We start from the raw sequence: 24,762 nt of genomic DNA on the forward strand, positions 1-24,762 counted from the left end.
CTAAGAGGAGGTGTCATTTAATGTGAGGCAGCCAGGGAGCCCAAAGGGAGTCAAGGACATTTATTTCACATTCACACAGCTGTACATTTTCTATAAATAATGGGCTGAAATATTTACAGTCGTCTCTTGCCCACACCCAGGCCACCTCTCCCTCCTGGCACCCCGTACCCGGAGACACAGCCTGAGGACACAGATGTGCAAACCCAGCTTGGTCTTTCCCGCCCCCTCCCCAATGCTCAGGCAGAGCAGCCAGCAGTCCCTGGGATGCCACGAGCCTCAACCACTGCGTCCTCTGATGCCAAAGGCACGGCAGGACACAGGGAACTCGCCGCTCTGCTGTAGGCAGGCAGCAGCCAACACGTGCGCGCCCCGGGCAGCAGCTGCTGGGTTGGGAACGCAGAAGGAAACAGGGAGGCTGCCATTCGCTCCAGCTGCCCCCCAGTTCTTCCCTTCCTGTCTGTGTCCTTCCTCTGAGAGGGTGAGCCCCATGGTTCCCTCACTCCTCACGGAGTGGAACTGCTCCAAGCGCCCAGTCGTGCCAGGTCACAGAACATGGAGAGCTGGACTCTTGCAGTGGACAGTTATGACGCCAGGGACAAGGACAAACCACCATAACACCAATGTCTCCAGGACACACACACACTCACTCTTGAGCCCTGAGGGGAAGGCAGTTTGGTCTTCTGGGAGTGGAGAGGGGAGAAGGTGGACACGCTCAAAGACACACTCAGAGACACATAACTGGTAACCAACTACGCCACAGCAGGGGCTTGCAGAGGACACAGAGCATCATCCACTCCTCGGTCACAGCAGCATCGTGCACTTGGGAACAGCGAGAGGCCAGGGGAGTGCCCTGGGCGGGGGTGGCTGTGTAGCCCCCCTCCATCAGCTAGAGACAGGCCGGGGTGGGGTTCTGAGATCTTCCTCACTGCTACGAACCGCAGCCACATACGAGAAGAGACACAACACAGAGTAGCAGATCTCGTGGGCCTAGAGGGGAGAGAAAGCCAGGCGGGTCACGGTCCTGAGGCTCCTGAGTCTCCACATGTGAGGATCTGCCAATGGCAACTCCTGCCCTAACACTGGGCATGGGCCTCTGGGCTGAACGTGAGCTCCAAGCAAGACCTCAGAAGCCGTCCCCGTGGGAGAGGGGATCCGTGTGTGTGTGCCTGTCTCCCAGGGCTGAAGACCTGTTTCAGCTGGAGTTGAACCTTTGGCAACTAGACTGGGTCCCCACTCAGCCCTGTGCACTCAGAGGGCCCACCCCTCCTCCTGTCCGGAGGTCCCCGGGGAGCCCTGCGCAGACTGTGGCCCATCAGGGTTGGGCGGCACACTCACCATTGGTGTCTTGTACTTGTGGCTCACCACTTCTTTAATTTCAGGAACTAAAACCGGACGGGCAAGAGACAAAACAGAAAGTTCAACACTGAGAGCAGTAGTGTCGCGCTCCCCCAGGCGGCAGCGCCCGGCGCCAGGGTCCCCTTCCCCTCTGCGGCCTCTCACAGTGGCCGCAGCGGCTTAGGCTATGACAGGGCAGAGGCCCTGTCCAGATCCTGCCGACTGGGAGGACGTGGCCCGAGCCTCCTCAGCTAGGCCTCTGCCGTCTGCAGTGGCTTTCACTTGATGGCTGTGATTCCACCCACTTCTTTGAAAGCCCCGGATGGGAGGGGCGGGCCTTTCACCAGCCTGGTCACGGCTACTGTCCAGGGCCCCTGAGGATCTGCAGTGGAGAATTCCCAGGATTTGGCTGGGAGAAGAGAGCTGTCTCTAGCCTGTGTCCAACTTTACTGAGACACCCGTGAGCTCGTCTTGTCACCAGCCTGAAAGTCTGGTCCTGTCAAACACGGTTCCCTTTATTCCCAGCCCCCTGCATAGAGGGTCTCGAGGCTGGATGAAGAGGTAACTCGATACTAAACCCTCAGGATGTGGAAGTGTCCTTCCCTGAGTGGCAGGAGAAGCCCAGGCCTGCCTGTGTGAGGGAGAGCGTCTGAGGGCTCTGGAGCGACACACCCAGCAGAAGACAGGCGAGTACAGCACCCAGGGAGGGAGGTGACAGGGAGCATCAGGCAAGATACACACATGTCCACAGCCCGGAAGGCAAGAGTGAGAGTCCCCCCGCCCCAGCCATGCCGGGGTTCTGCTTGGCCAGAGGAAGGAGTAGGCCCCCAGGCTCAGCCATCATCATGGCCCCTTGAGACTGGGAGCAGAGGGGCCTGGCATCTCCCCGGGGGCCAGAAAAGGCAGGAGGAGAACTGGTCGCACCTTCTTCTGACCCTGGGAGGTAGAATTTGGGGGAACCCAGGGCAGGTGGGGAATAAACTCATCAAAGGTAGATCGAGAAGCCCCAGGTCATTCTCCCAAGTTGGAAGATTCCCCTAAGTATCTCTTTGACAGAAGAGAGAAGGGAGCACACAGGAGAGGAACGTCAGAACCAGTAAGCGGGTGGGAGCGGGGAGGCAAGGTGGGAAGGAAGAGTCGGGGGGAGGAAGGAGAAGGAAGAGATGAGCTGGCAGTGTGAGCAGCTGGTTCGGCTGAAGGGAGCCCACCCACCCATGGCAGGGCCCAAGGCAGAGACCTGGGGAGAGGCAGCACGAGCCGAGGTCACTTTACCTGCTGGAGAACGAAGGTTTTCATAGCAGCGATGAGGGGCACAAAAGAATGAAGCACAAACACAGCAGGAACTCAAAGCCCCAGGGTGAGAACCCACTACACCACTCGCTAGCGCTGGTCCCAGCTTCCGGCTACAGCTGCCCCTTCTGTCCCTGAGGCCCACTAGGCTCCTGTGCCCCTCATGTGAGTCTGCCTGTGATGCCCCATGCCCTTCGTCTGGCACAGAGACCAGGTGGAGACCAGAGTGGCGCCAGGGAGGCTGGGTGGCGCACTGGGCTGCTAGAAAGATTGCAGCAGGTGACACAGACATAGTAGAGCTTGGGGGCTGCCAGTCTGCTCTGTCCCCAACTTTCTGATTACTGGCTGGCTCAGCACAATGAGGTGGTGCTACTTTGCTGAGACGCTTCAGGACCACCTCTAAACTCGAAACCCACTGCCTCTTCTGCGATCCATTATCTTTTTTCCCTTCTACTTCCCTGCTCTCATCTCAGAGATCCCTTTTTTTCCTTGTCACTCCTGCTCCTCCTGACCTCTCTACAGAGGTTCTCCTTCTCCCTGCCCCTAGACCCTCCTCTGGAGCTCCGAGGTTTGAGTTACTGCCATGTGAGTCCAAACCTAAGAGCAAAATAGTGTAATTACCAAATTCCTCCAGGACAAAGACGCCTCGAACTGTATTGCACTTTTTAATGTGATTCAGCTCTATGAAAACCTGCAAGAGAGGGAGGGAGGCTGGGGTAAGGCCCAGAGGCTCCACCCCAGCCCCACACAGCACACTCTCCCAGCTACAGCCCCACCCACACACAGAAAGCCTATTTCCCAAAGAGAGGACAGAAGAATTCACACACACACACAACTCAAAAGCGCTAAGAAGCAAAGATAGCAGAAAGGGCATGTACCTTCCGCTCCTGGCCGGAGGAGAAAGCATGGGAGAGAAATGAAGGCGTTAGTTTGAATGGTCAAACCCAACCCGAAGGCCCCGCTGCTGGCCTGGGCTGCCTGCCCGTACCCTCTGCCCAGGGCAGTGCTTGTAAGACATGGTGCCCCAGGGGTCCCCGCTCAGCCCATCAGGTCTCTACCCTTCCATGCATCCTCCTCCGGCGCAGAGGGCTGGCACGGGTGCAAAGCTCCCCTCAGACTGTCCTCAGGGTGGGAGGTGTTGGTATCCTCCTTGAAGCAGGATCCAGGATCTCCCAAGAGGTATGTGGTGATAATAACACCTGCTACCACCTGCCGAGCACCTACTTGGGGTTTTACAAATAGATTTCTAATCCCTGCAGCTACATGACACAGTATATAGTATTACCCCCATTTTCTATAGGAGGAAACTACCGATCAGAAAGTTTCTTTGCCCATGAACGTGGAAGCTGGGCTTCAAATCCAAGCACGTCCTGACACCAAAGCCTGTGCTTTTCCTATTCACCCCACCTCCACCAGGAGGTCTGCTGCCCCTCCACTCCAACTGACCACCATGTTGCAGAAGAGGGGACAGGTCGCTGTCTCATTATTAGCTGTGAGGTAAGACGGAGAAGCTGGGCTTTCCTCCCCTTCTCTGCACGATCTCTCTTCTAGGGGCCAAGCCTTCAACCAGACGGGCTTGGCTGGCTGCCCAGAGCGGCTGCACCAAGGGCAGGATGAGGAAGAGGGCAGAGCACCTGGGCCCTGCTCAGCGAGATCGCATCTCCAGAAGGGGCAGCCACGGCTCTACAGTGCAGCCAGCAGCCTGCTCCCCAAGAGGAACTGACACCTTTGTGGTCCAGAAAAGCACTCAGGTAGACCCCTCACTTAGATAGACCCCTCTGTGGGCTGGCCCTAAGGTCTTTGGGGTTGGTTATCACCCTAAGTCCTAGATTGAAAATACACTAAGGGGCTGCTGGAAGTCTGGGCAGCCGTTTCCTGTTAAACCAAAGCTGCCCAACTACGTTCCTGAAAGAGCACTACAGCAGCTAGTGGAAGGAGGAAGCCACGTCAGGTGGGCAGCCACCTCCCGAGGGTCTGTGGCCTGGCCAGGGGCTGTGGTGCTTCACACATTCGGGTCTGGCTCAGAGCCTCAGGGAGAGGAACCAGGACATCAGGGAAAGAGGAGGGAAGGCACTTGTGTGAGGAGTCAGAGCTGTGAACGGACCTGGGATGATGCGCTGGCCTCAGAAAGGAATTAGCTTAAGGAATGTCCACTGAGAGAAAAAAGTAACACTGTGTTAAAAGACCGAGAGAGGAAAAAAAAAAAGTCAGCTCCTATGGTGGAATTACAATGAGGGAAAGATGTATCCAGATTGCTCCCCCATCAAAAGAAGGGGAATGGGGGCCTGTGGAGCAGGGGACAGAGTGGGAACACTCAGAGGAAGGAAAAGAACAGGAAGAATCCGCAGATGAAAAAGGCAAATAAACACACGCCGGACTTACACACAGGCACGCACGCACACGCAAGCTGCACGCGCACCAGAAAGACACAAGGAGATCGGCCAGTCTAGACTCTCAAAGCAAAAACACCGGGCAGAAGCATACCCTGGGAATAAAGGAAGGCAGAGACACTGCGGGGAAGGGCCAAATGAGACGCTCCCACTCACACTGTGTGGAGTCCAACGGACGGGGCAGCGCGGCCACCCAGCCTCGCTCCTGCCCAGCCTCCCCCGAGGGCTCCCTGCTGCACCTTCACAGCACCTGGTAGTCGCCAATGTCATTGTGCCCTCCCCTGGGATTTCTCTCCCGGGTCCAGCTGCTCCAGTTCTCCCTCTAGCTCCAGAGGGCCCTTTCTCATGCTTCTGGGGAAGTACTGGGGGCCTGGACACTGGTCCTTCTTACGGATGGAACGACAGGGAGGCTCGTGCTGCTGCTCACACTTACCTGGTTGTGCATGAACTTGAGGTTGATCCCTTCCAGGGTGACCTGCAGCAGGCCACCCTCACCAGTCTTCATGTCCTGCACAGGGAACTCGCCACCCAGTTCGGGTCCTGTGGTGAGGGAGGGGGCTATCAGCTTACTGGTGAGGTGGGGAATCCCGCCCCCTGACTTTCCTGCCAGGCCCCCGACACTCAGAAGGACTGGTGGAAACAGAGGGAAGACAGCCTCAGGAAACTCTCTCCTCACCGGGTTTGATGCTTTGCTGTCGGGCAGCAGCGCGCTCCATGCTGTCCTTCACACAGTAGTACAGCTCCCGACACTGCGGCACAGGGGGAGAGTGGTCCCGTCATGGGGGCCGTCCAGGGTTCCCCGCCCACTGCTCTGTAATGGCCACTGAAGGCGTGGGCTGACGCCAGGACCTCAGAGACAGCTTTAGGCACCCCATCCAGCTGGAGACAGAAGCGTGGCTCCAGACGGGTTTTGGAATTTTAACTTCCCCAAGAGAAACTATTTGGCCTTCAATGCCTACCCTAGCCCCAACCCAAACACAGATCCTGGGTACCTTTTTAGTATAGAACTTGTTGAGCTGGGTCTCAGAGCCATTTCTACGCCACAAGCACAACACCTTGGTCTTGGGACAGTAGGTCATGTTGATGAGCTTCTCGTACCACCAGCGTTCATACACTGTTCCGATGTTACTACGCAATACCACACAGTCATCGCACACCTGGAGAGTGCACAGAGCGGCTCAGTGGTTCCTGTCTCTGACAGCCTCTCCCCAGACTGTCTCCTACAGAGAAATGATGGCACAGCTGTCCCTGGAGCATCCCCATGGTCAGGTTTTCTGCCTTACACCTGTGGTCTCTCTAGGTGGAGACACAGAACAGAACTACTGACATGCTGCCGGCTATAAGGACTGTTGGAAGAAATGGATCATTAGAAGGAACCCGTGTATAAGGGAGGAGGTTCAAATCAATCAGTTATTTATTACCTCTCTTTTTTTTGAGATAGGGTCTCACTTTGTCCCCCAGGTTTGAGTGCAGTGGCGCGATCTCAGCTCACTTCAGCCTCAACCTCCCAGTGAACCTGGGACGTCATCTTCCTGCCTCAGCTCCCAAAGTAGCTGGGACTACAGGTGCACACCATCACACTGGCTATCATTTTTGTTTGAGATGCAGTCACTCTGTTGCCCAGGCTGGAGTGCAGTGGTGCAATCTTGACTAACTGCAACCTCTGCCTTGTGGGTTCAAATGTTTCTCCTGCCTCAGCCTCCTGAGTAGCTGAGATTACAGGCACATACCACCATGCTCAGCTAATTTCTGTATTTTTAGTAGAGACGGGGTTTCACCATGTTTCAGCAGCTTTCACCAGGCTGGTCGCGAACTCCTGATCTCAAGTGATCCACCTGCCTTGGCCTCCCAAAGTGCTGGGATCACAGGTGTGAGTCACTGCGCCCGGCCCAGTTATATATTACCTCTTATGTGCTCTATAGATTTAAAGTATTTGGAGGCGATCTCATGCCTCCATCTTATGACCTCTGGAATCATCTTTGTTGACAAAGACAAAGGCAGAAGATCATGACAGACTTAACCAAGGAGGAAAATGGAGCTGACACACTTTCTAATCCTGGCTCTACCCTTTCTCTATAAAAATATTTTTTTAAAATTAATTGTACAAGTGACACGTGAACAGGGCTTATTGCATAAAAATGATACAGTACAGCATGCCATAAATTAAAAAGCAGTCTCTTTCACACCTTCTTTTTATTTAATATTCTCCTTCAGGTGAAGTTACCTGTTCTTAGGGCTTCAAATGTTATGGGAGACATTATAGCACAATGGTGAGGGGCACAGGTCTACAGTCAGACAGCTTAAGTTTAGATTCCAGCTCTGCCGTTATTTAGCTGTGTCAGCTTGAGCAAGTTCACCTGTGCCCACATTTCCTCACGGCTAAGATGGGGATAGTAACAGTAATAACTTTCTGCAGTTAAACTATGAAGACTAAATGAGTTAATGTGCATAAAGTACTTAATATGCATACAAAGCCAGGCACACAGAAAGTACCTACTTAGCTACTAGATATTAGAAATATAAAACTAATGATTATTACAATGTTGATGGTTCTTATCTCTTTCTCCATCTTAGACCTCTCTTCCTGAGCTCCTCAGCCTCTCAATGTCTGGATGTTTCACATGCAGCATCTCAAACTCACTGTGTCCAAATCTGATCTCAACATCTCCTACTGGGTAGGTCCTCCTTTAAAACCTGCTATTTGAGTAAACGGCACCCCCATCCACCCAGCTGCCCCAGCCAGACATGAAGAAGTGATGCCCGACTCTTTCCCTTTCCCTCTAACTACACTCTGTCATTGAGTTCCATTGGTTCTGGCTCAAATATCCCTAGACCGCTCTTCCACTCCCCAACCATTAACTCTTACTCTTTCAAGTCGCAGCTCGAAGGTCAACTTCTCAAAGGAGTTGTCCACAGCTCCTAGGCCCTCTGCTGTGTATTCCCGTAACTCCTGCCTGCTGAGCTTCTTTCAGAATGTGCATCATGTTTTCTAATACTCTTTAATTATGTGACTTCCCCAATAGCTTGTCAATGCTAAGGGCAACAGAAACCACATCTGTCTTATTCACTGCTATAATCCTGACACCCAACAAAGTACCTAGCATACAATATGTGCTCCATAGATACTAGGTGAGTGGGTAAGGAATACACAAGACCATCAGGCTGAAGCTGCTATGTAAGAGTTCACTGGAGTTCTAAAGCCTTTGAAGGATGAGTCAAAGTGGCAGAGAAGGAATTGGAAACTTGAGCTCTAGCCCCAGTCTGATTCTGTGGTTTTCTTTAGCGGGAAAACGGACAATACCATTCCACCTTTCATAATCTTTTAAGAACATCATATAAAGGAGAGCAGAACACATTTAGGAGAACACATGATTTCTAAGCTAGAGAATTCTAGGCTAGAAAAATGCTCATAATATATACTGTTATACTCGTCTAAGCGGTTGTTGGAGGTGTAAACTGGTATAGTCTATGGGATGGCAATTTGGCAGAATCTATCGAAATTTTAAATATATATAAGCTTGACTTGAAAATTTCATGTCTAGGACTATATCCTATAGAAATTTTCATGTGACGGTACAAAAATGTATGTTCAAGGATAGTCAACGAGCAATTTTTTTTTGAGACAGAGTCTTGCTCTTTCATGCACGCTGAACTGCAGTGGTGCAATCATAGCTCACTGAAGCATTGACCTCCCAGGCTCAAGGATCCTCCCTACTTAACCTCTCCAGTAGCTGGCACCATGGCCATGCACTAGTATGCCTAGCTTATTTTAAAATTTTTTGTAAAGACAGGGTTTCCCTATGTTGCCCAGGGCTGGTATTGACCTCCTGGGCTCAAGCAATCCTCCCACCTCAGCCTCCCCAGTAGTTGGGACCACAGGCGTATACTGCCACATGAACGGCTAATTTTAAAATGTTTTGTAGAGACAGGGTCTCCCTATGTTCCCCAGGCTGGTCTTAAACTCTGGGCTCAAACAAAGTGCTGGAATTACAGGCATAAGCCACCATGCTTGGTCTAATGAACAACATTTAAAAAAAAAAATAGTGGGAGGCGGGCCAGGCGTGGTGGCTCATGCCTGTAATCCCAGCACTTTGGGAGGCTGAGGTGGGTGGATCACAAGGTCAAGAGATTGAGACCATCCTGGCTAACATGGTGAAACCCTATCTCTACTAAAAAATACAAAAAAAAATTGGCTGGGCGTGGTGGCGCGTGCCTGTAGTCCGAGCTACTTGGGAGGCTGAGGCAGGAGAATTGCTTGAACCCAGGAGGCGGAGGTTGCAGTGAGCCGAGATCGCACCACTGCACACCAGCCTGGCGCCTGGCAACAGAGCAAGATTCTGTCTCAAAAAAAAAAAATAGTGGAAGGCATTAAACCAATTATGGTACACCATTTGACATCTAATGGCTAAACATCCACTAAACTAAAAAAAAAAGAGACGTGGAAAGGTATATCATTAAGTAAAAAAAGCAAATTATTTAACAATATTTGTAATTTGCTTTTTTTTTTTTTTTTTTTTTTTTTTGAGACAGTCTCACTCTGTTGCCCAGGTTGGAGAGCAGTGGTACGATCTTGGCTCATTGCAACTTCTGCCTCTGGGTTCAAGTGATTCTCCTGCCTCAGCCTCCCAAGTAGCTGGGATTACAGGCACCTTCCACCATGCCCAGCTAATTTTTGTATTTTTAGTAGAGACGGGGTTTCACCACACCGGGCAGGCTGGTCTGCAACTCCTGACCTCAGGTGATCTACCTGCCTCAGCCTCCCAAAGTGCTGGGATTACAGGCTCATGCAAACCCCCACACTTGGCCCAATATTTGTAATTTAATACCACTTTCATAAGTGCCAAAACAAAATTCCATATAAATAAATTATATTTACACAAATACGCATTTTCAATAATCTGAAAGGAGTCACACAAAATTCTCTAACAGTGGTTACCTCTGGAACAAAGGATTGACAGGGAGTGAAACTTTTACTAATTTTTTAACTTTTGCATGGTTTGAAACGTTTATAGCATATGCTGTTTAACTTTTGTAACTTAAAAAAAGGAAAATAAAAACAATTTTTAAAAATATTTGGCCAGGTGCAGTGGCTTACATCTGTAATCCCAGCACTTTGGGAGGCTGAGGCAGACAGATCACTTGAGGCCAGGAGTTCGAGACCAGCCTGGTCAACATGGCAAAACCTCTTTTCTACTAAAAATACAAAAAATTACCTGAGTGTGGTGGCACGTGCCTGTAGTCCCAGCTACTCGGGAGGCTGAGGTAGTAGAATCATTGGAACTTGGGTGGGTGGAGGTTGCAGTGAGCCAAGATTGCACCACTGCACTTTAGCCTGGGCAACAGAGCAAGACTCCATCTCAAAAAAAAAAAAAAAAAAAAAATCTTGGCCAGCCGCTGTGGCTCACGCCTGTAATCCCACCTCTTAGGGAGGCAGAGGCGGGAGGATAGCTTGAGTCCAGGAGTTAGAGACCTGCCTGGGCAATATAGTGAGACCCTGTTCTCAAAAAAAAAAAAAAAAAAAAAAAAATCTTCCTCGGCCAGACGTGGTGGCTCACACCTGTAATCCCAGCACTTTGGGAGGCTGAGGTGGGCAGATCACTTGAGGTCAGGAGTTCGAGACCACCTTGGCCAAAATGGTCAAACCCCATCTCTACTAAAAATACAAAATTTAGCCGGCCGTGGTGACAGGCACTTGTAATCCCTGCTACTTGGGAGGCTGAGGCAGGAGAACTGCTTGAACCTGGGAGGTGGAAGTTGCAGTGAGCCAAGATCATGCCAATGCATTCTAGCCTGGGTGACAGAGAGAGACTCTGTCTCACATACATACACACACAAAATTTATATGTATATATATGTAAAAAATTTCTGTGTGTCAAAAAATACAATAGGCAGAATCAGAAGACAAATGAGAAACTTTCTGGTGGGCAGATCATGTTGCCCACAACTAAGCCACTGATCAGTAGGAGAGGGATGACCACATGAGGCAACAGGAAGCATAGAGCACCACTCATTAAGTATTCTGGCCAAAAGAGTGAATTTGAAACTGATCAAACCTCAAAACTGAACTACCAGTCTATGAGAAATACAAGTGATAGAGAAACATACTAACACAAACGAGATGTAATCAGCAAAAAATCTAGAATGCAGGCCACTCCACAGGGCAAGCGATCCAATTTGTTCAACAAAATAAATGGCAAAGGGGGTATTACGTGTTTAGAGACACTTAAGAACTATATCAACCAAAATTACAAATGCGTTGTCCCTCTGACCCAGCAATCTCATTTCTGGGAATCCTTAGACACACCTGCACATGTATGAAATGAAGCAGGCACAGCATCATTCACAGTATCACTATCAGCAACAGCAAGTTTGGAAGCAACCCAAAGATCCATAAGTACTGACTTGTTAAATAAATTATGGCACAGTCATATAGTAGAGTATGTGTAGCCTTAAAACAGAGAGGAAAGCTTTCTTGGTACTGATATAGAAGAGGACCAGGATAATGTTAAATGAAAAAAGCAAAGTATAAAGCAATGGATAAGATGTGCTATCTTTCTGAAAGGAGAAAAAGAAAACGTGTGTTCATATTTTATTGTTTGCATAAAAATCTACTGGTCAGTGGCTCACACCTGTAATCCCAACACTTTGGGTGTATCACCAGCAGTCAGGAGTTTGAGACAATCTGACCAACATGGTTAAACCCATCTCTACTAAAAATACAAAAAATTAGCCAGGCGTGGTGGTGGGCGCCTGTAATCCCAGCTACTTGGGAGCCTGAGGCAGGAGAATCGCTTGAATGCAGAGGCAGAGGTTGCAGTGAGCCAAGATCGTACCACTGCACTCCAGCCTGGACGACAGAGCGAGACTCCGTCTCAAAAAAAAAAAAAAAGAAAAAAAAGCCCACTGGAATTTACAAAGGAAACCAATAAAAGTGGTTGGCTATAGGATGAAGGGGTGAGGGAAGTGGGAAACTGAGTGGAAGGGGACAGTTATGAGTGCAAGACTTCCCAATGTGTACTATTTTCTGTTATTCTGATTTATGAACAATGTGACTATACCATCTATACATAGATATCTTTATGTATCCAACATGGTGAAACCCTGTCTCTACTAAAATACAAAAAATTGGTCAAGTGTGGTGGCGCACACCTGTAATCCCAGCTACTCAGGAAGCTGAGTCAAGAGAACGCTTGAACCCGGGAGGTGAAGGCTGCAGTGAGCCAAGATCATGCCACTGCACTCCAGCCCAGGTAACAAAGTGAGACTCCGTCTTAAAAAAAAAAAAAAAGAAAAAGAAAAAGAAAAGAAATGGGTATCATCTAATCTGATAATCTGGCCAGACATGGTGGCTAATGGCTCTAATCCCAGCACTTTGGAAAGCCGATATGGGTGAATCACTTGAGGTCAGGAGTTTAAAACCAGCCTGGCCAACATGGTCAAACCCCAGCTCTACTAAAAAATACAAAAATCAGCTGGGCATGGTGGCTGGTGCCTGTAATCCCAGCTAATTGGGAGGCTGTGGCAGGAGAACTGTTTGAACCTGGATGGCAGATGTTGCAGTGAGCTGAGATTGAGCCACTGAACTCCAGCCTGGGTGACAGAACAAGACTATCTTAAAAAAAACCCAAAAGAACAAAACAAAACAAAAATCTGATAATTTAATGACAAATGGATCATGAAGACGAATGAGAGAAATGAGGAAACTATTCTAGCATCGGTTCTAGGAATTCCCTGTGACTCTCAAATAGACCTCTGAGCCCCCAGCATGAACCAGCACCTACCTCCATGAAAAAGATATCTCCATTTGTATCTGTCCCTGCATGTACCACAAATGTCTGCTTCTTCATGTGCCGGCTGCCACTGGACCAGATAGAGAGATCGCGTCCATTCTGATGAAAGAGAGATTTTTTAGGGACAGTCATACATCTCTCCCAGAGAGCTCTGGGCCAACAATTCCCCATCCAGCAATCGAATTCATATCAACTTCCTCAGCACAGTCTCATCTGCTAGCCACCAGTCACCAGGGAAGTGGTTTCAGATGCTTTGGTCTCAGAAGCCCTGTACCTCTTAAATATTATTAAAGATTCCAAAGAGCTTTTGTTTATGTGAGTTATATTTATAGGTATTTACATACTAGAAATTTAAACGGAAATTTCTCAAATGAGTAATTATACAAACAATTAATGATTCATTAATAGCCCATTACATAGTAATATAAATAACAATTTTTTGTAAAATAACTATCTTTTCCAAAAAAGAAAAAGAGAGAGAAAAGAATGGCACTGTTTCACATTTTTGCAGATCTCTTTAATGTTTGGCTTAACAGCAAATAGTTGCATTCTCCTATCTGCTTCTGCATTCAGCCTGTTGCAATATGTTGCTTTGCTTGAGGTATATGAAGAAAACTTGACCACCCAGATACATATTTGGAAAATGGAAGAGGATTTTCATAGCCTTTTCAGATAAATAGGCGTATTCTTCTTTAATACTATATCAGAACTTGAGAAGGAGCAGCCTCTTCTCTTTTTAGAGACAAGGTCCTGCTGTTTCACCCAGGCTGGAGTGCAGTGGCACAACCATAGCTCACTACAGCTTTGAACTCCTGGGCTTAAGTGACATTCCTGCCTCAACCCAAGTACTTGGGATTACAGGCATAAACTGCCACACCCGGTGATAGCAGCTTTTTTTTTTTTTTTTTTTTTTTTAAGATGGGGTTTCACCATATTGGTCAGGCTGGTCTAGAACTCCTGACCTCAGGTGATCCGCCCACCTCAGCCTCCCAAAGTGCTGGGATTACAGGTGTGAGCCACCGCACCCGGCTGATAGTAGCTTTTTAAAGTTAGTTCAGTGTGGAATCTGAAAGCACATCAATGAACATTTTATACTGTTACATTAAAATCCATTTAGGCCAGACATGGGCTCATTCCTGTAAACCCAGCACTTTGGGAGGCCAAGTTGGGAGTACCGTTTGAGCCCAGGCAGGAGTTGGAGACCAGCCTGGGCAACACAGTGAGACCCTATTCTCCATACTTTTGTTTTTTTGAAACAGGGTCTCCCTCTGTCACCCAGGCTGGAGTGCAGTGGTGCTATCATGGCTCACTGCAGTTTCAACAGTGAGCTCAAGTGATCCTCCCACCTCAGCCTCCCAAGTAGCTGGAACTACAGGTGCATGCCACCATGTCCGGCTAATTGTTTTATTTTTATTAGAAATGGGGTCTCCCTATGTTGCCCAGGCTGAAAAAAATTTTTATTTAAAAATTAAAAATAAGGCCAGGTGCAGTGGCTCAAGCCTGTAATCCCAGCACTTTGGGAGGCTGAGGTGGGTGGATCACTTGAGGTCAGGCATTCCGAGACCAGCCTGGCCAACATGCATGAACAAAGCAATCAAGTTCACCTTGCAAATCAAGGTCACAGCCCTACTAAAAATACAAAAAATTAGCTGGACATGTTGGCGGGTGCCTGTAATCCCAGCTACTAGGGTGGCTGAGGCAGAGGCTGTAGTGAGCTGAGACTGCACCATTGCACTCCGCCCTGGGCAACAAGAGTGAAACTCTCCTGTCTCAAAAAAAAAAATTAAAAATAAGATTCACATATCTGCCTTCCATTTTGAGTAGATCTTTCATCCATACTTGAATTTATAACATCATACATTGGTATTTAGAAAATACTGGCTGGGTGCAGTGGCTCATGCCTGTAATCCCAGCACTTTGGGAGGCCCAGGCGGGTGAATCAAGAGGTCAGGAGTTTGAGAACAGATTGGCCAACACGGTGAAACCCATCTCTACTAAAAATACAAAAAAATTAGCTGGGCATGGTGGTGGGTGCCTGTAATCCCAGCTACTCGGGAGGCTGAGGCAGGAGAATTGCTTGAACCCAAAAGGCAGAGGTTACTGTGAGCCAAGATTGCACCACTGCATTCCAGTCCCGTGACAGTGTGAGGCTCCATCTCAAAAAAAAAAAAAAAGAAAAGAAAATATTGCCTCACTGAGTTACACAGCTCTTCCAAATGTTGACATATTTTGTAATATTAAATATTTTAAAAATCACATTCATTAATATCACCATCAATCTCATTAGAAAAGTCTTTAAATATTGGGAAGCTTCAAGTTCAAAACTCTGCCAAAATTCTCATTTTCACTTAAAAGCTGAATCTTATCATTGGCAACAAATACTGTCAGTTGTTTTTCTTGAAACAACAGGTTCACTTCATTAATTTAAGGAAAATGTCTGCCAAATATCCAACTCTGAATAACCATGGTTTGCTAGTTGTCCTTTCAAGTAAAAATGATGTTCCATGAACGAAGCGACCAACTTCACCTTGCAACTCAAGGTCGCAAATCACTTTTCTTCAAAAAAACCCATCATACTGGGTTTGCAACAGAGATGCTTTATGTGTACTTCCCATTTTGTCACAGAGAATATTAAAAACATTTATAATCAATGATCAAGTTTTTTTTTTTTTTTTTTTGAGAGAGAGTCTTGCTTTGTCGCCAGGTGCCAGGCTGGAGTGCAGTGGCGCGATCTCGGCTCACTGCAATCTTCACCTCCCGGGTTCAGGCAAGTCTCCCGCCTCAGCCTTCCAAGTAGCTGGGACTACAGATACACGCCACCACGCCCAGCTAATTTTTGTATTTTTAGTAGAGACGGGGTTTCACCATGTTGGCCATGATGGTCTCGATCTCTTGCCCTCGTGATCTGCCCGCCTCAGCCTCCCAAAGTGCTGGGATTACAGGCATGAGCCACCACTCCCGGCCAATGATCAAGATTTAATAAAAGTAATAGTCTTCACTGCTTCTTCAAGGACATTTATAAGCACATTGGCATTTTTTAAAAACTGAAGAGTGCAAGCCAGGTGTGGTGGCTCACGTCTGTAATCCCAGAACTTTGGGAGGCTGAGGCAGGTGGATCACTTGAGATCAGGAGTTTGAGACCAGCCTGGCCAACATGGCAAATCCCTGTCTCTACTAAAAATACAAAAATTAACCGGGCGTGGTGGTGCATGGTTGTAATCCCAGTTATTCAGGAGGCTGAAGCAGGAGAATTGCTTGAACCTGGGAGGCGGAGGTTGCAGTGAGCCAAAATCATGCCACTGCACTCTAGCCTGGGCAACAAGAGAGCAAAACTCTGACTCTTAAAAAAAAAAAAAAAAAAAACACACACAAATTAGCTGGGTGTGGTGGCATGCACCTGTAATCCCAGCTACTCATGAGGTTGAGGCATGAGAAAAAATAAAAAAACTGAGAGTGTATGGAGGCAAGGAATACAACAGCTACTGGCATACTTTGGGGCCACTGTCTTCACTTGCGTTAAAGTGCCAGCAGTTTTACTCACCACTGCTTTGGTACCATCAGTGCAAATGTAACCCAGTGAAAACGGCAAATAACATTTTTAGAATGTTATTTTGTTTGAAATCATTTGCACTCTCTGAATCCTCAGCAGTCCACAGACCACACATCAAAACTTATGCATTATAATGGTTTTATACAGAGAATCCCATCAGAGAATACAGGGACTAAAGCCTCATTTAAAGTCAAAGACAACTGCTCCATTTTCCAAACCAGGGGTGAATTGGACTGCAAGTGACACAAACCAAGAAATGACCCATGGGGAAGGAAGCCTAAGGGGTGGCCAGATGCGCTTACCAGGTTTGCCAGCTGATCAAGCACCTCATTGATTTGCTGGCTGTACACAAGCCCAATGTGCGACTTTCCCATTAGCCGCCTCACCTTCTTGCGGATGTCATTCTTATTTACCTGAAAAGCCAGAACAGGAATCTTAACAAGGGATCTGCTCTCCTCACGACTGAGGTAGAGAGAAGAGAATGTACAAGTGGGTTTCCTACTATCTGAGAGACATGGAATTCTGAAAGACCACATCACTGAACATGGGTGAAAACTTTCAACTGTGTATTCTGCCACAATGAGGGGAGGAAAAACCCTGGCTCTGTCTCTAATTAGCTTCTGCAGAAAAGTGGCTCTTAGAGCAGTTCTGGTTCCAGGGGACACTTTCTCCCTATCCCCACTTAATACCACAACATTCACCCCTACAGGGGCTCTAAAACCCCCCATGTCTCTTCATAGGATAATTCAGAAACAATGACTTAAGAGTGGCAACACCACACTGTGTTGTAGCCAAGACATCTCGAAAGGTTAGGGGTCAGTATCCTTTCCCAGCCAGTCAACTGGCACCCTCCAAATTCTACAGAGTACAGTGAAACTTACACCAAGAAATGAAGCAGACCAAGAGGGGCTGGGGGCATTCATTCCCTGCATTTGATCAACTGATCCCTTCACACTTAAGGAGGTTGGGGAGAACAGAAGGAGGAGAAACCCAGTGCCTCCTTCTCCAAACAGTTCTCTTCTACCCATCAACTTGACTTAAGTTTCCCTTTCAGAGCAGAACTCTTTACTTGGTAACATACTTCTTCCACAGCTATAAAAACCAAGTACAACCGAATTAAGTTAGAATCTACTATTACTTTGTTAATGGGTGGCTCTTTTTTTAACTATAGAAAATTCTATAAGATATAGGGCAGTGCTGAAAAACAAAATCTGAGCACCGTTCCTTTTTTTTTGAGATGGATTTTTGCTTTTGTTGCCCAGGCTGGAGTGTAATGGCACGACCTCGGCTCACTGCAACCTCTGTCTCCCAAGTTCAAGCAATTTTTCTGCCTCAGCCTCCCAAGTAGCTGGGATTACAGGCGTGAGCCACCACACCCAGCTAACTTTTGTATTTTTAGTAGAGACAGGGTTTCACCATATTGGTCAGGCTGGTCTTGAACTCCTGATCTCAGGTGCTCCATTGCCTTGGCCTCCCAAAGTGCTAGGATTATAGGTATGAGCCACTGTGCCCGGCCTTAAGCATCCTTTCTAAGGTTTTATAATTTACTACTGTAAAAAAAAATTAATTCATTGTATTTTATGGGAAGCTCTACTGGCATACTAAAACTACTTAGTAAAAGGAGACCATATAAATTTCAAAATAAACAAATAATGGCTGGGCATGGTGGCTCATGCCTATAATCACAGCACTTTGGGAGGCTGAGGCAGGCGGATCACTTGAGGTCAGGAATTCGACGCCTGGCCAACCGGGTGAAACTCCATATCTACTAAAAATAGAAAAATTAGCCAGGCGTGGTGGTAGACACCTGTAATCCCAGCTACTACTCAGGAGGCTGAGGCAGGAGAATTGCTTGAACCCAGGAGGCAGAGAATGTGGTAAGCCAAGATCGCACCACTGCACTCCAGCCTGGGCAACAGAGTGAGACTCTGTCTCAAAAAAATGAAAATAAAAATAGATGAATAAATAATATGGAATCATCAGTTCTTGGCCAGGCACAGTGGCTCATGCCTGTAATCCCAGCACTTTCGGAGGCAGAGGTGGGTAGACCACTTGAGGTCAGGAGTTCGAGACCAGCCTTGCTAACATGGTGAAAGGCTGTCTCTACTAAAAATACAAAAATTAGCTGGGTGTGGTGGTGTGCACCTGTAATCCCAGCTACTTGGGAGGCTGAGGCACAAGAATCACTTGAACTGGAGAGGCAGAGGTTGCAGTCAACTGAGATTACACCACTGCACTCAAGCCTGGGCAACAGAGCAAGATTCAATCTCAAAACAAGAAAAAGAATCATCAGTTCTTTTTACAATACTCCTTAGTAAAACAGGCTGGCAGCTTCAAATAAACGGAACTTTGTAAGCTGGCAGAGAGGCCTCAGACTTTCAATCAAGAAGACAGCCCTAAGTTAGATACCTTGATAGCTTCCCAGCTGCCCTGAAATTCAGGTGACAGGAACAAGCCTTGCCCTTCTAGCGTCAGTGGAGTTGGACATAGCAAAACTGACATTACCTTCATCAGCAGCATGTAGGAGATGAGGTTGTGCAAAAGTGTAGCCAGCAGGCGATCTTCATCATCTTCCAGGCGCTTCCGGTCATGTTCTCCCAGGGACAGGTACCTAAGCAGAAGACCAAGCACAAGTCGGCCCTCAAGTGAGAGATCACAGAACTAACTGAGAGAAGGCTGAATTTGCATATTTCCAATGGTTTCCTAAGCCCCATACCTGTCAATCATTTCCTGGGGACCCTGGTCCATACCCATCCCTTCTCTCTCCAACATCACAGCATCTAAGAAGGCATCTTCCCAGAATTGCATTTGGTCCCACAAAGTAGAACGCTCTTTGCCTGTGTAGAATAAAGGTTTTTTAGGGGGCTTATCTAACATTTAAGAATAAAGCTGCCAAACAAAAATAAAGAGTAAAATCCAGATAAAAGGGAATAATTACAAATTTCAGGGCAAAGGAAACACAACCTCTCTACCCCAGATCTAACATGCCTGCCACCAGCCCCGGATGCCTCCAAGTAAGGCCCAGTCCCTCCCAAGGAGGAGGGATGAACACAGCACACAAATAAATGTGGTTACTTATAGAAAAGGTCTCCATAGCTGCATCCTCTAACTGGTCCCACATGGATCCTTTGTCCCTTCCTGCCAATTGCAGAGCAGGAAGGACCATGGTAGCAAGAAAGGAAAGAAAGGAAGACAGAAAGGCAGAGGCTGTTGATTAATATCGAAACCCAATCTTGTCCAGTTTTTACCTACTGCTTGTTCTAGACCCAGTAAGTTGCTTGCTTCAGATGTAAAAATGCTATCTAATGTCAGCATTGAGATCAGTAGAAAGCCAAGCAGCTACTTGTTCAGTGTGACCCTCTCCCCTGGCTGAGCCAGCTTTCTCCAGTGCAAGGGGCCTTCCCAGTACATTTCTCACCTAGGAGTCCTTCATAGAGGTAGACTCGCTGGCTCACATCTTCAGAAGCACGAACTGGACTGCCTGCCAGCTTCTCCTTTACACTTGGCTTCAAGCTGTGGGCTTTACCCTAGAGAGAAGAGGTGATAGGTCGGTGGCCAGAGGTACCAATGAATAGGGGCATAGGAAACCAAGCATTTCACTAAGAGGCTCTCACACCAGTCACTATCCATCAACAACATAAACTCCAGTACCCCTGCTTCTGCAAGTCCACTTATGCTGTTTTCTGTTACTGCCTCCTAAACTATAAAATCAAGTTTTCATTTTTGACTTATCTTTACTTCTTAGTCTCTGTAAGATTATTTTCTCTTTAAAGCAACAACGATGACAATCAGACTAATTCTCTGTACGGCAATATAACACAGCAGAAAAAACCCAGGGTTTGCTGTCAGACTGACCAAGGTTCAGATCCCTGCCTCTTATTAGCTGTGTGACCTTAGGTACAAAAATTAGCTTCTCTGAGCCTCATTTTCCTTATCTGTCAAAGGAAGGTTATAATACCTACCTCACAGGACTATTTTACAAGGATTACATTTGAAGATACATATAAGGCACTTAACAATGTTTAGCACATGGCTAGTAATTGAGTAATTTCTTCTTTCCTATCATCTCTTTCTGCTCCTAAGAAATATCACTAACTTCATCTGCCACTTCTGAGTAGATTTTCTATTCATTAAAAGATTTTCAACTAGGCAAGAAGTAGGCAATATCATGCCATTTTACAACATATAAAATAGAATAAGTAGAAAAGCAACTGATCAAAGGTTATTGGGTAAGAATATCATGCCATTTTACAACACATAAAATAGAGTAAGCAGAGAAGCAAACTGATGAGAGGTTATTGGTTAAGGCCTAATCAGTGTGACTAAATACCAGTCTCCTGGTTCACAGCCTAATATTTTACTAATGAACCATGTGACTTTACATAATTTGTTTCTTATTAAAACAGCCTTGTTTGAGCAAAGAAATTCAGGTAACTACACTCAGCAGCTCTGTATGAAGAGCCCTTGCCCACCAGCATAGGACAGGTATGAATTTGTTTCAGGAAGATGCCAGAAAAGGTAGCACACAGCTGAATGTCTTCCTGCAAGACCGATACTCTGTCCTATCTATTTTACCATTTGGAATGGAAACACACTGGAATAATTTTAAATACTCTTATTAAAAAGCAGCCCACTTTGGCCAGCTGTGATAGCTCACATCTGTAGTCCTAGCACTTTGGGAGGCTGAAGCAGGAGGATCACTTAAGCCCAGAAGTTCAAGATCAGCCTGGGCAACGTAGCAAGACCCTGTTTCTATTAAAAAAATAAAAATCTTAGCCAGGAGGGATGGTGCATGCCTGTAGTCCCAGCTACGTGGGAGGCTGAGGCAGGAGGATTTCTTGAGCCCGGAAGTTTGAGGCTGTAGTAAGCCATGATCGCACCACTGCACTGCAGCCTAGGTACCAGAGCAAGACCTTGTCTCATAAATAAATAAATAAGTTAATTAATAAATACATATTTTTAAAAAGCAATAAAAAAAAACAGCCTAGGGAAGTAATGTCAACAATATGGCCAAGTACCCCTAGAACTCATCCCTGTCACAAAGAGAGCCAGAACGATGAATAAACAGCAATACTTTAACAAACAGAATGGAGGGAGAGTGTGGGGGTGCATCAGAAAGGGAGACAGGAATGCTGATGAGTACCGAAACTCAGGATGGCCACATAGAGAACAGAAGGCAACATCAGGCCTCCATCCCCATCCCCCTTCCCCCATCCAGGATCAGCTGGGAATAAGGAGGAACTTCTCTCTACAGCAAGGAAGCAAGCAAGACAATTCTAGAAACTTCCACCAACACCTTGGACACCTACAGGCTTCACCACTAGCTTCCCTGCAGTCCTCTAGGCACTAAGCCCAGCTGAAGGAGCTGCCTGGAAGTCCATACAGCTATGCTGTCTCCAGAGAAGGAGCCAATACTGTATGCCAGCCCCTGTGGCCTGTGTAGCTACTATGCTATGCCATCTTGGAATTGGAACTATGGTGGGAATGTTTTGTTTTGGGGGCAGATGGCCACAGATCACCTTCATTCCTGAGGCTAAGCCACCACCAAACCACTCCAACATGATGTCCTGACAATCTAAGCCAAGCTGTAAGCACCTATTACACCATTCCCCAAGAAACCAAGTGGAGGCAGGGCCGCTCCACCTACCCCTCCCCTGTCCCCTTGGGCTGGAGCTGAAGTAGTACCCTATCTACTGGGAAACAGTAGATTGCTGAGAGCAGTCAGGCCTCCCTGGTGCGTAAGGTGAAGAAGCACTCTGTATTCCAGGAAATGGTGACCCAGGGCAGTCATGCATCCTAGTACCTAACCTGAAGCTGCACCCTGCATTCCAGGGATACTGTGCCAGAACAGTTATGACCACGCTAGGCCTGTGCTAAAGCAGCACATTGTCTTCAGGGGAATTGGTGGCTGGCCAAGCTGAGCAGCTGTGCATTCCAGGGCTGACTTGACACAGTACCCCATGTCCTAGGGAAACAGAGCAGTGGTTGAGCCGAGATACCTTGTCCTGGCCTAACAACTTAGTACCCTGCTTCCCTGGCACTGGCTCTGTCCCTAGAGTCTGAGCTGCTAAGATACCCTCTTCCTGGGGTGTGGAGTCATTGTTGTGCTGCTCCCTGACACCCAGGGCCCAAATGACAGCTGTGCTCTGCCATGCTGGGGTATTTGCTGCCATTGCACCTGGCCTCACGAAGTCTGGGATATAGCCAAGCCCCACCATCCTAGAGTCACTACTACATGGTGCCTCATCCCCTGGAACCTGAGCTGCCACTGAGGCCTATTGGCTCAGATCCCTGAATAGCAGCTGTACCCTGCTCCCTAGGCCCAAACCTCTAGAGCACCCCTTCCTTTCCAGAGTGAGGCCAGTGCTACGGCCTATCCCCCAGTGTTAGAATCCCAGTTATGAGCCAGTCCCCTGGGCCTGAGCTGCTGACAGGTGCCTCAGATCCTCACTTTGTGGGCAACCTCCATCCAACCTTGCCACAGAGAGCAAACCTGCACCCAATACCCAGGTGCCACAATAGGTTTGTGAGACCCTAAGCCTAGAACCCTGACCCTATAGCCACTCCAAGCATCTGTACCTGGAACCCAGTGCCTCTGCAGCTGCTTGTAGGCCACATCCTGATACCAAGAGGGGTTCTCTTGGCTAATTCACTCCATCGTGAGGAAAATTAGAATAGGATAGCTCTAAAAGTCCTTGATGCCAAGGATATTAAGAATATATACCACCACTGCCAATACCACACTTCTGTAGTCTAGGACTCTGAGGCACCTGCAGTTATTGCTCATGTTAAATGCAGCTGAAGAAGCTACACAGAAAATATACCACTGCATCTATGCAAAAACAGAGTCAGCATACACTTCCCAACTGGTACACTAAAACCCAACTGCACGTGAAAGTCTTTCTCTATGAAAGCCACTCCAGAAAGTTTGGAAGAAGTGACTGTTCTGCCAGATGTGTGGATATCAACACAGAGACATAAGAAACATGAAAAAAAAAAAAAAGGACATATGATTCCACCAAAGGAACATAATAACTCTTTGGTAATAGATCCCAATGAAAAGGAAATCAATTAACTGCCAGAAAATAAATTCAAAATAATAATCTTAAGGAAATGCAATGAAATACAAGAAAATACAGATCAATGATTCAACAAAATCAGAATAACAATTTATGATATGAATTAGAAACTCAACAAAAAGATAAAAATCATAAAAAAGAACCAAACAAAAATCTTGCAGTTGAATAATTCAATGAAGTTTAAGAAATATAATAGAGAACTACAACAGTAGATCTGATCAAGCAGAAGAATGACTCTACATTTAAAGATAAGTCATTTGAAGTTACTCAAGGGGAAAAATACAAATAAGATGAAAAAGAGTGAATAAAGTCTACAACACTTAGGGGATACCATTAAGTAAACAAATGTTCATATTATTGGATTTTCAAAGGGAAAAGGGGAAAGACATAGAAAACCTATTTAATGAAATAATAGCTGAAAAATTCCCTAGTCTGGGGAGAGATATAAACATCCAGATCTAGGAAGCTCAAAAGTCTCCAAATAGATTCAACCCAAAAAAGTCCCCTTCAAGGTACATTACAGTCGAATTGTCAAAAGTCAAAGAGAGAATTCTGAAAACAGCAAGATAAAAGTATTAAGTCACATTTAAGGGAATCCCTATTAAACTGACAGATTTCTCTGCAGAAACTTTATAGGCCAGCAGAGAAGGGGATGATATATTCAGAGTGCTGAAAGAAAAAGATTTTCAGCCAAGAATACTACACCCAGCAAAACTGTGCTTCAGAAATGAAGGATAAATTAAATCTGTCCCTGACAAGAAAAAGAGTAAGGGAGTCATCACCTCTAGACTGGCCCTACAAGAAATGCTCAAGGGAGTCCCACATCTGGAAAGAAAAAGATGATAATTACTATCATGAAGATACACAAAAGTTTTTTATTTTTGAGACAGAGTCTCACTCTGTTGCCAGGCTGGAGTGCAATGGCAGGATCTCGGCTCACCGCAACCTCCACCTCCTGGGTTCAAGCAATTCTCCTCCCTCAGCCTCCCGAGTAGCTGGGACTACAGGTGCACACCACCACGCCCAGGTAATTTTTGTATTTTTAGTAGAGACAGGTTTCACCATGTTGGCCAGAATGGTCTCAATCTCTTAACCTCATGATCTGCCCACCTCAGCCTCCAAAAGTGCTGGGATTACAGGTGTAAGCCACCATGCCCAGCCCATAAAAGTCTTAAACCCACTGGTAGAACAGATACGCAAAGGAGAAAAACAAAAGAATCAAACCTTATCTCTACAGAAAACCACCAAGTCATAATGATAAATAAGCGAGAAAGAAAGAACATACAAAATGATCATAAAACAATTAACAAAACAGGGATAAGTCCATA

At 46.9% G+C, this 24,762-nt stretch overlaps 1 protein-coding gene across 50 annotated transcripts in view; it reads right to left on the reverse strand.

The window, feature by feature from the left end:
* Window positions 1–45: 45 nt before the first annotated feature.
* MADD (MAP kinase activating death domain) overlaps window positions 46–24,762 on the reverse strand; it is a 56,423-nt gene continuing 31,706 nt past the window's right edge. For 23 of the 50 annotated variants that reach the window (XM_064364908.1, XM_064364911.1, XM_064364924.1 and 20 more), the window contains 12 exons: window positions 19,774–19,882; window positions 19,431–19,493; window positions 19,072–19,192; window positions 18,861–18,966; window positions 16,658–16,768; window positions 12,797–12,904; window positions 6,008–6,172; window positions 5,692–5,764; window positions 5,449–5,555; window positions 3,247–3,316; window positions 1,336–1,382; window positions 46–987 (listed from right to left, as the gene is read on the reverse strand). In XM_064364908.1, the coding sequence (XP_064220978.1) occupies window positions 883–987; window positions 1,336–1,382; window positions 3,247–3,316; window positions 5,449–5,555; window positions 5,692–5,764; window positions 6,008–6,172; window positions 12,797–12,904; window positions 16,658–16,768; window positions 18,861–18,966; window positions 19,072–19,192; window positions 19,431–19,493; window positions 19,774–19,882 (1,185 nt within the window). In that variant the 3' untranslated portion in view covers window positions 46–882. The remainder of the gene's footprint in view (window positions 988–1,335; window positions 1,383–3,246; window positions 3,317–5,448; window positions 5,556–5,691; window positions 5,765–6,007; window positions 6,173–12,796; window positions 12,905–16,657; window positions 16,769–18,860; window positions 18,967–19,071; window positions 19,193–19,430; window positions 19,494–19,773; window positions 19,883–24,762) is intronic. The other 27 variants (XM_064364935.1, XM_064364950.1, XM_064364941.1 and 24 more) reach the window with 4 other exon arrangements.

Source organism: Aotus nancymaae, unplaced genomic scaffold (genome assembly GCF_030222135.1).
Source record: "Aotus nancymaae isolate 86718 unplaced genomic scaffold, 86718_ANA_hifiasm-v0.15.2.pri h1tg000059l, whole genome shotgun sequence".
Classification (NCBI taxonomy): domain Eukaryota; kingdom Metazoa; phylum Chordata; class Mammalia; order Primates; family Aotidae; genus Aotus; species Aotus nancymaae.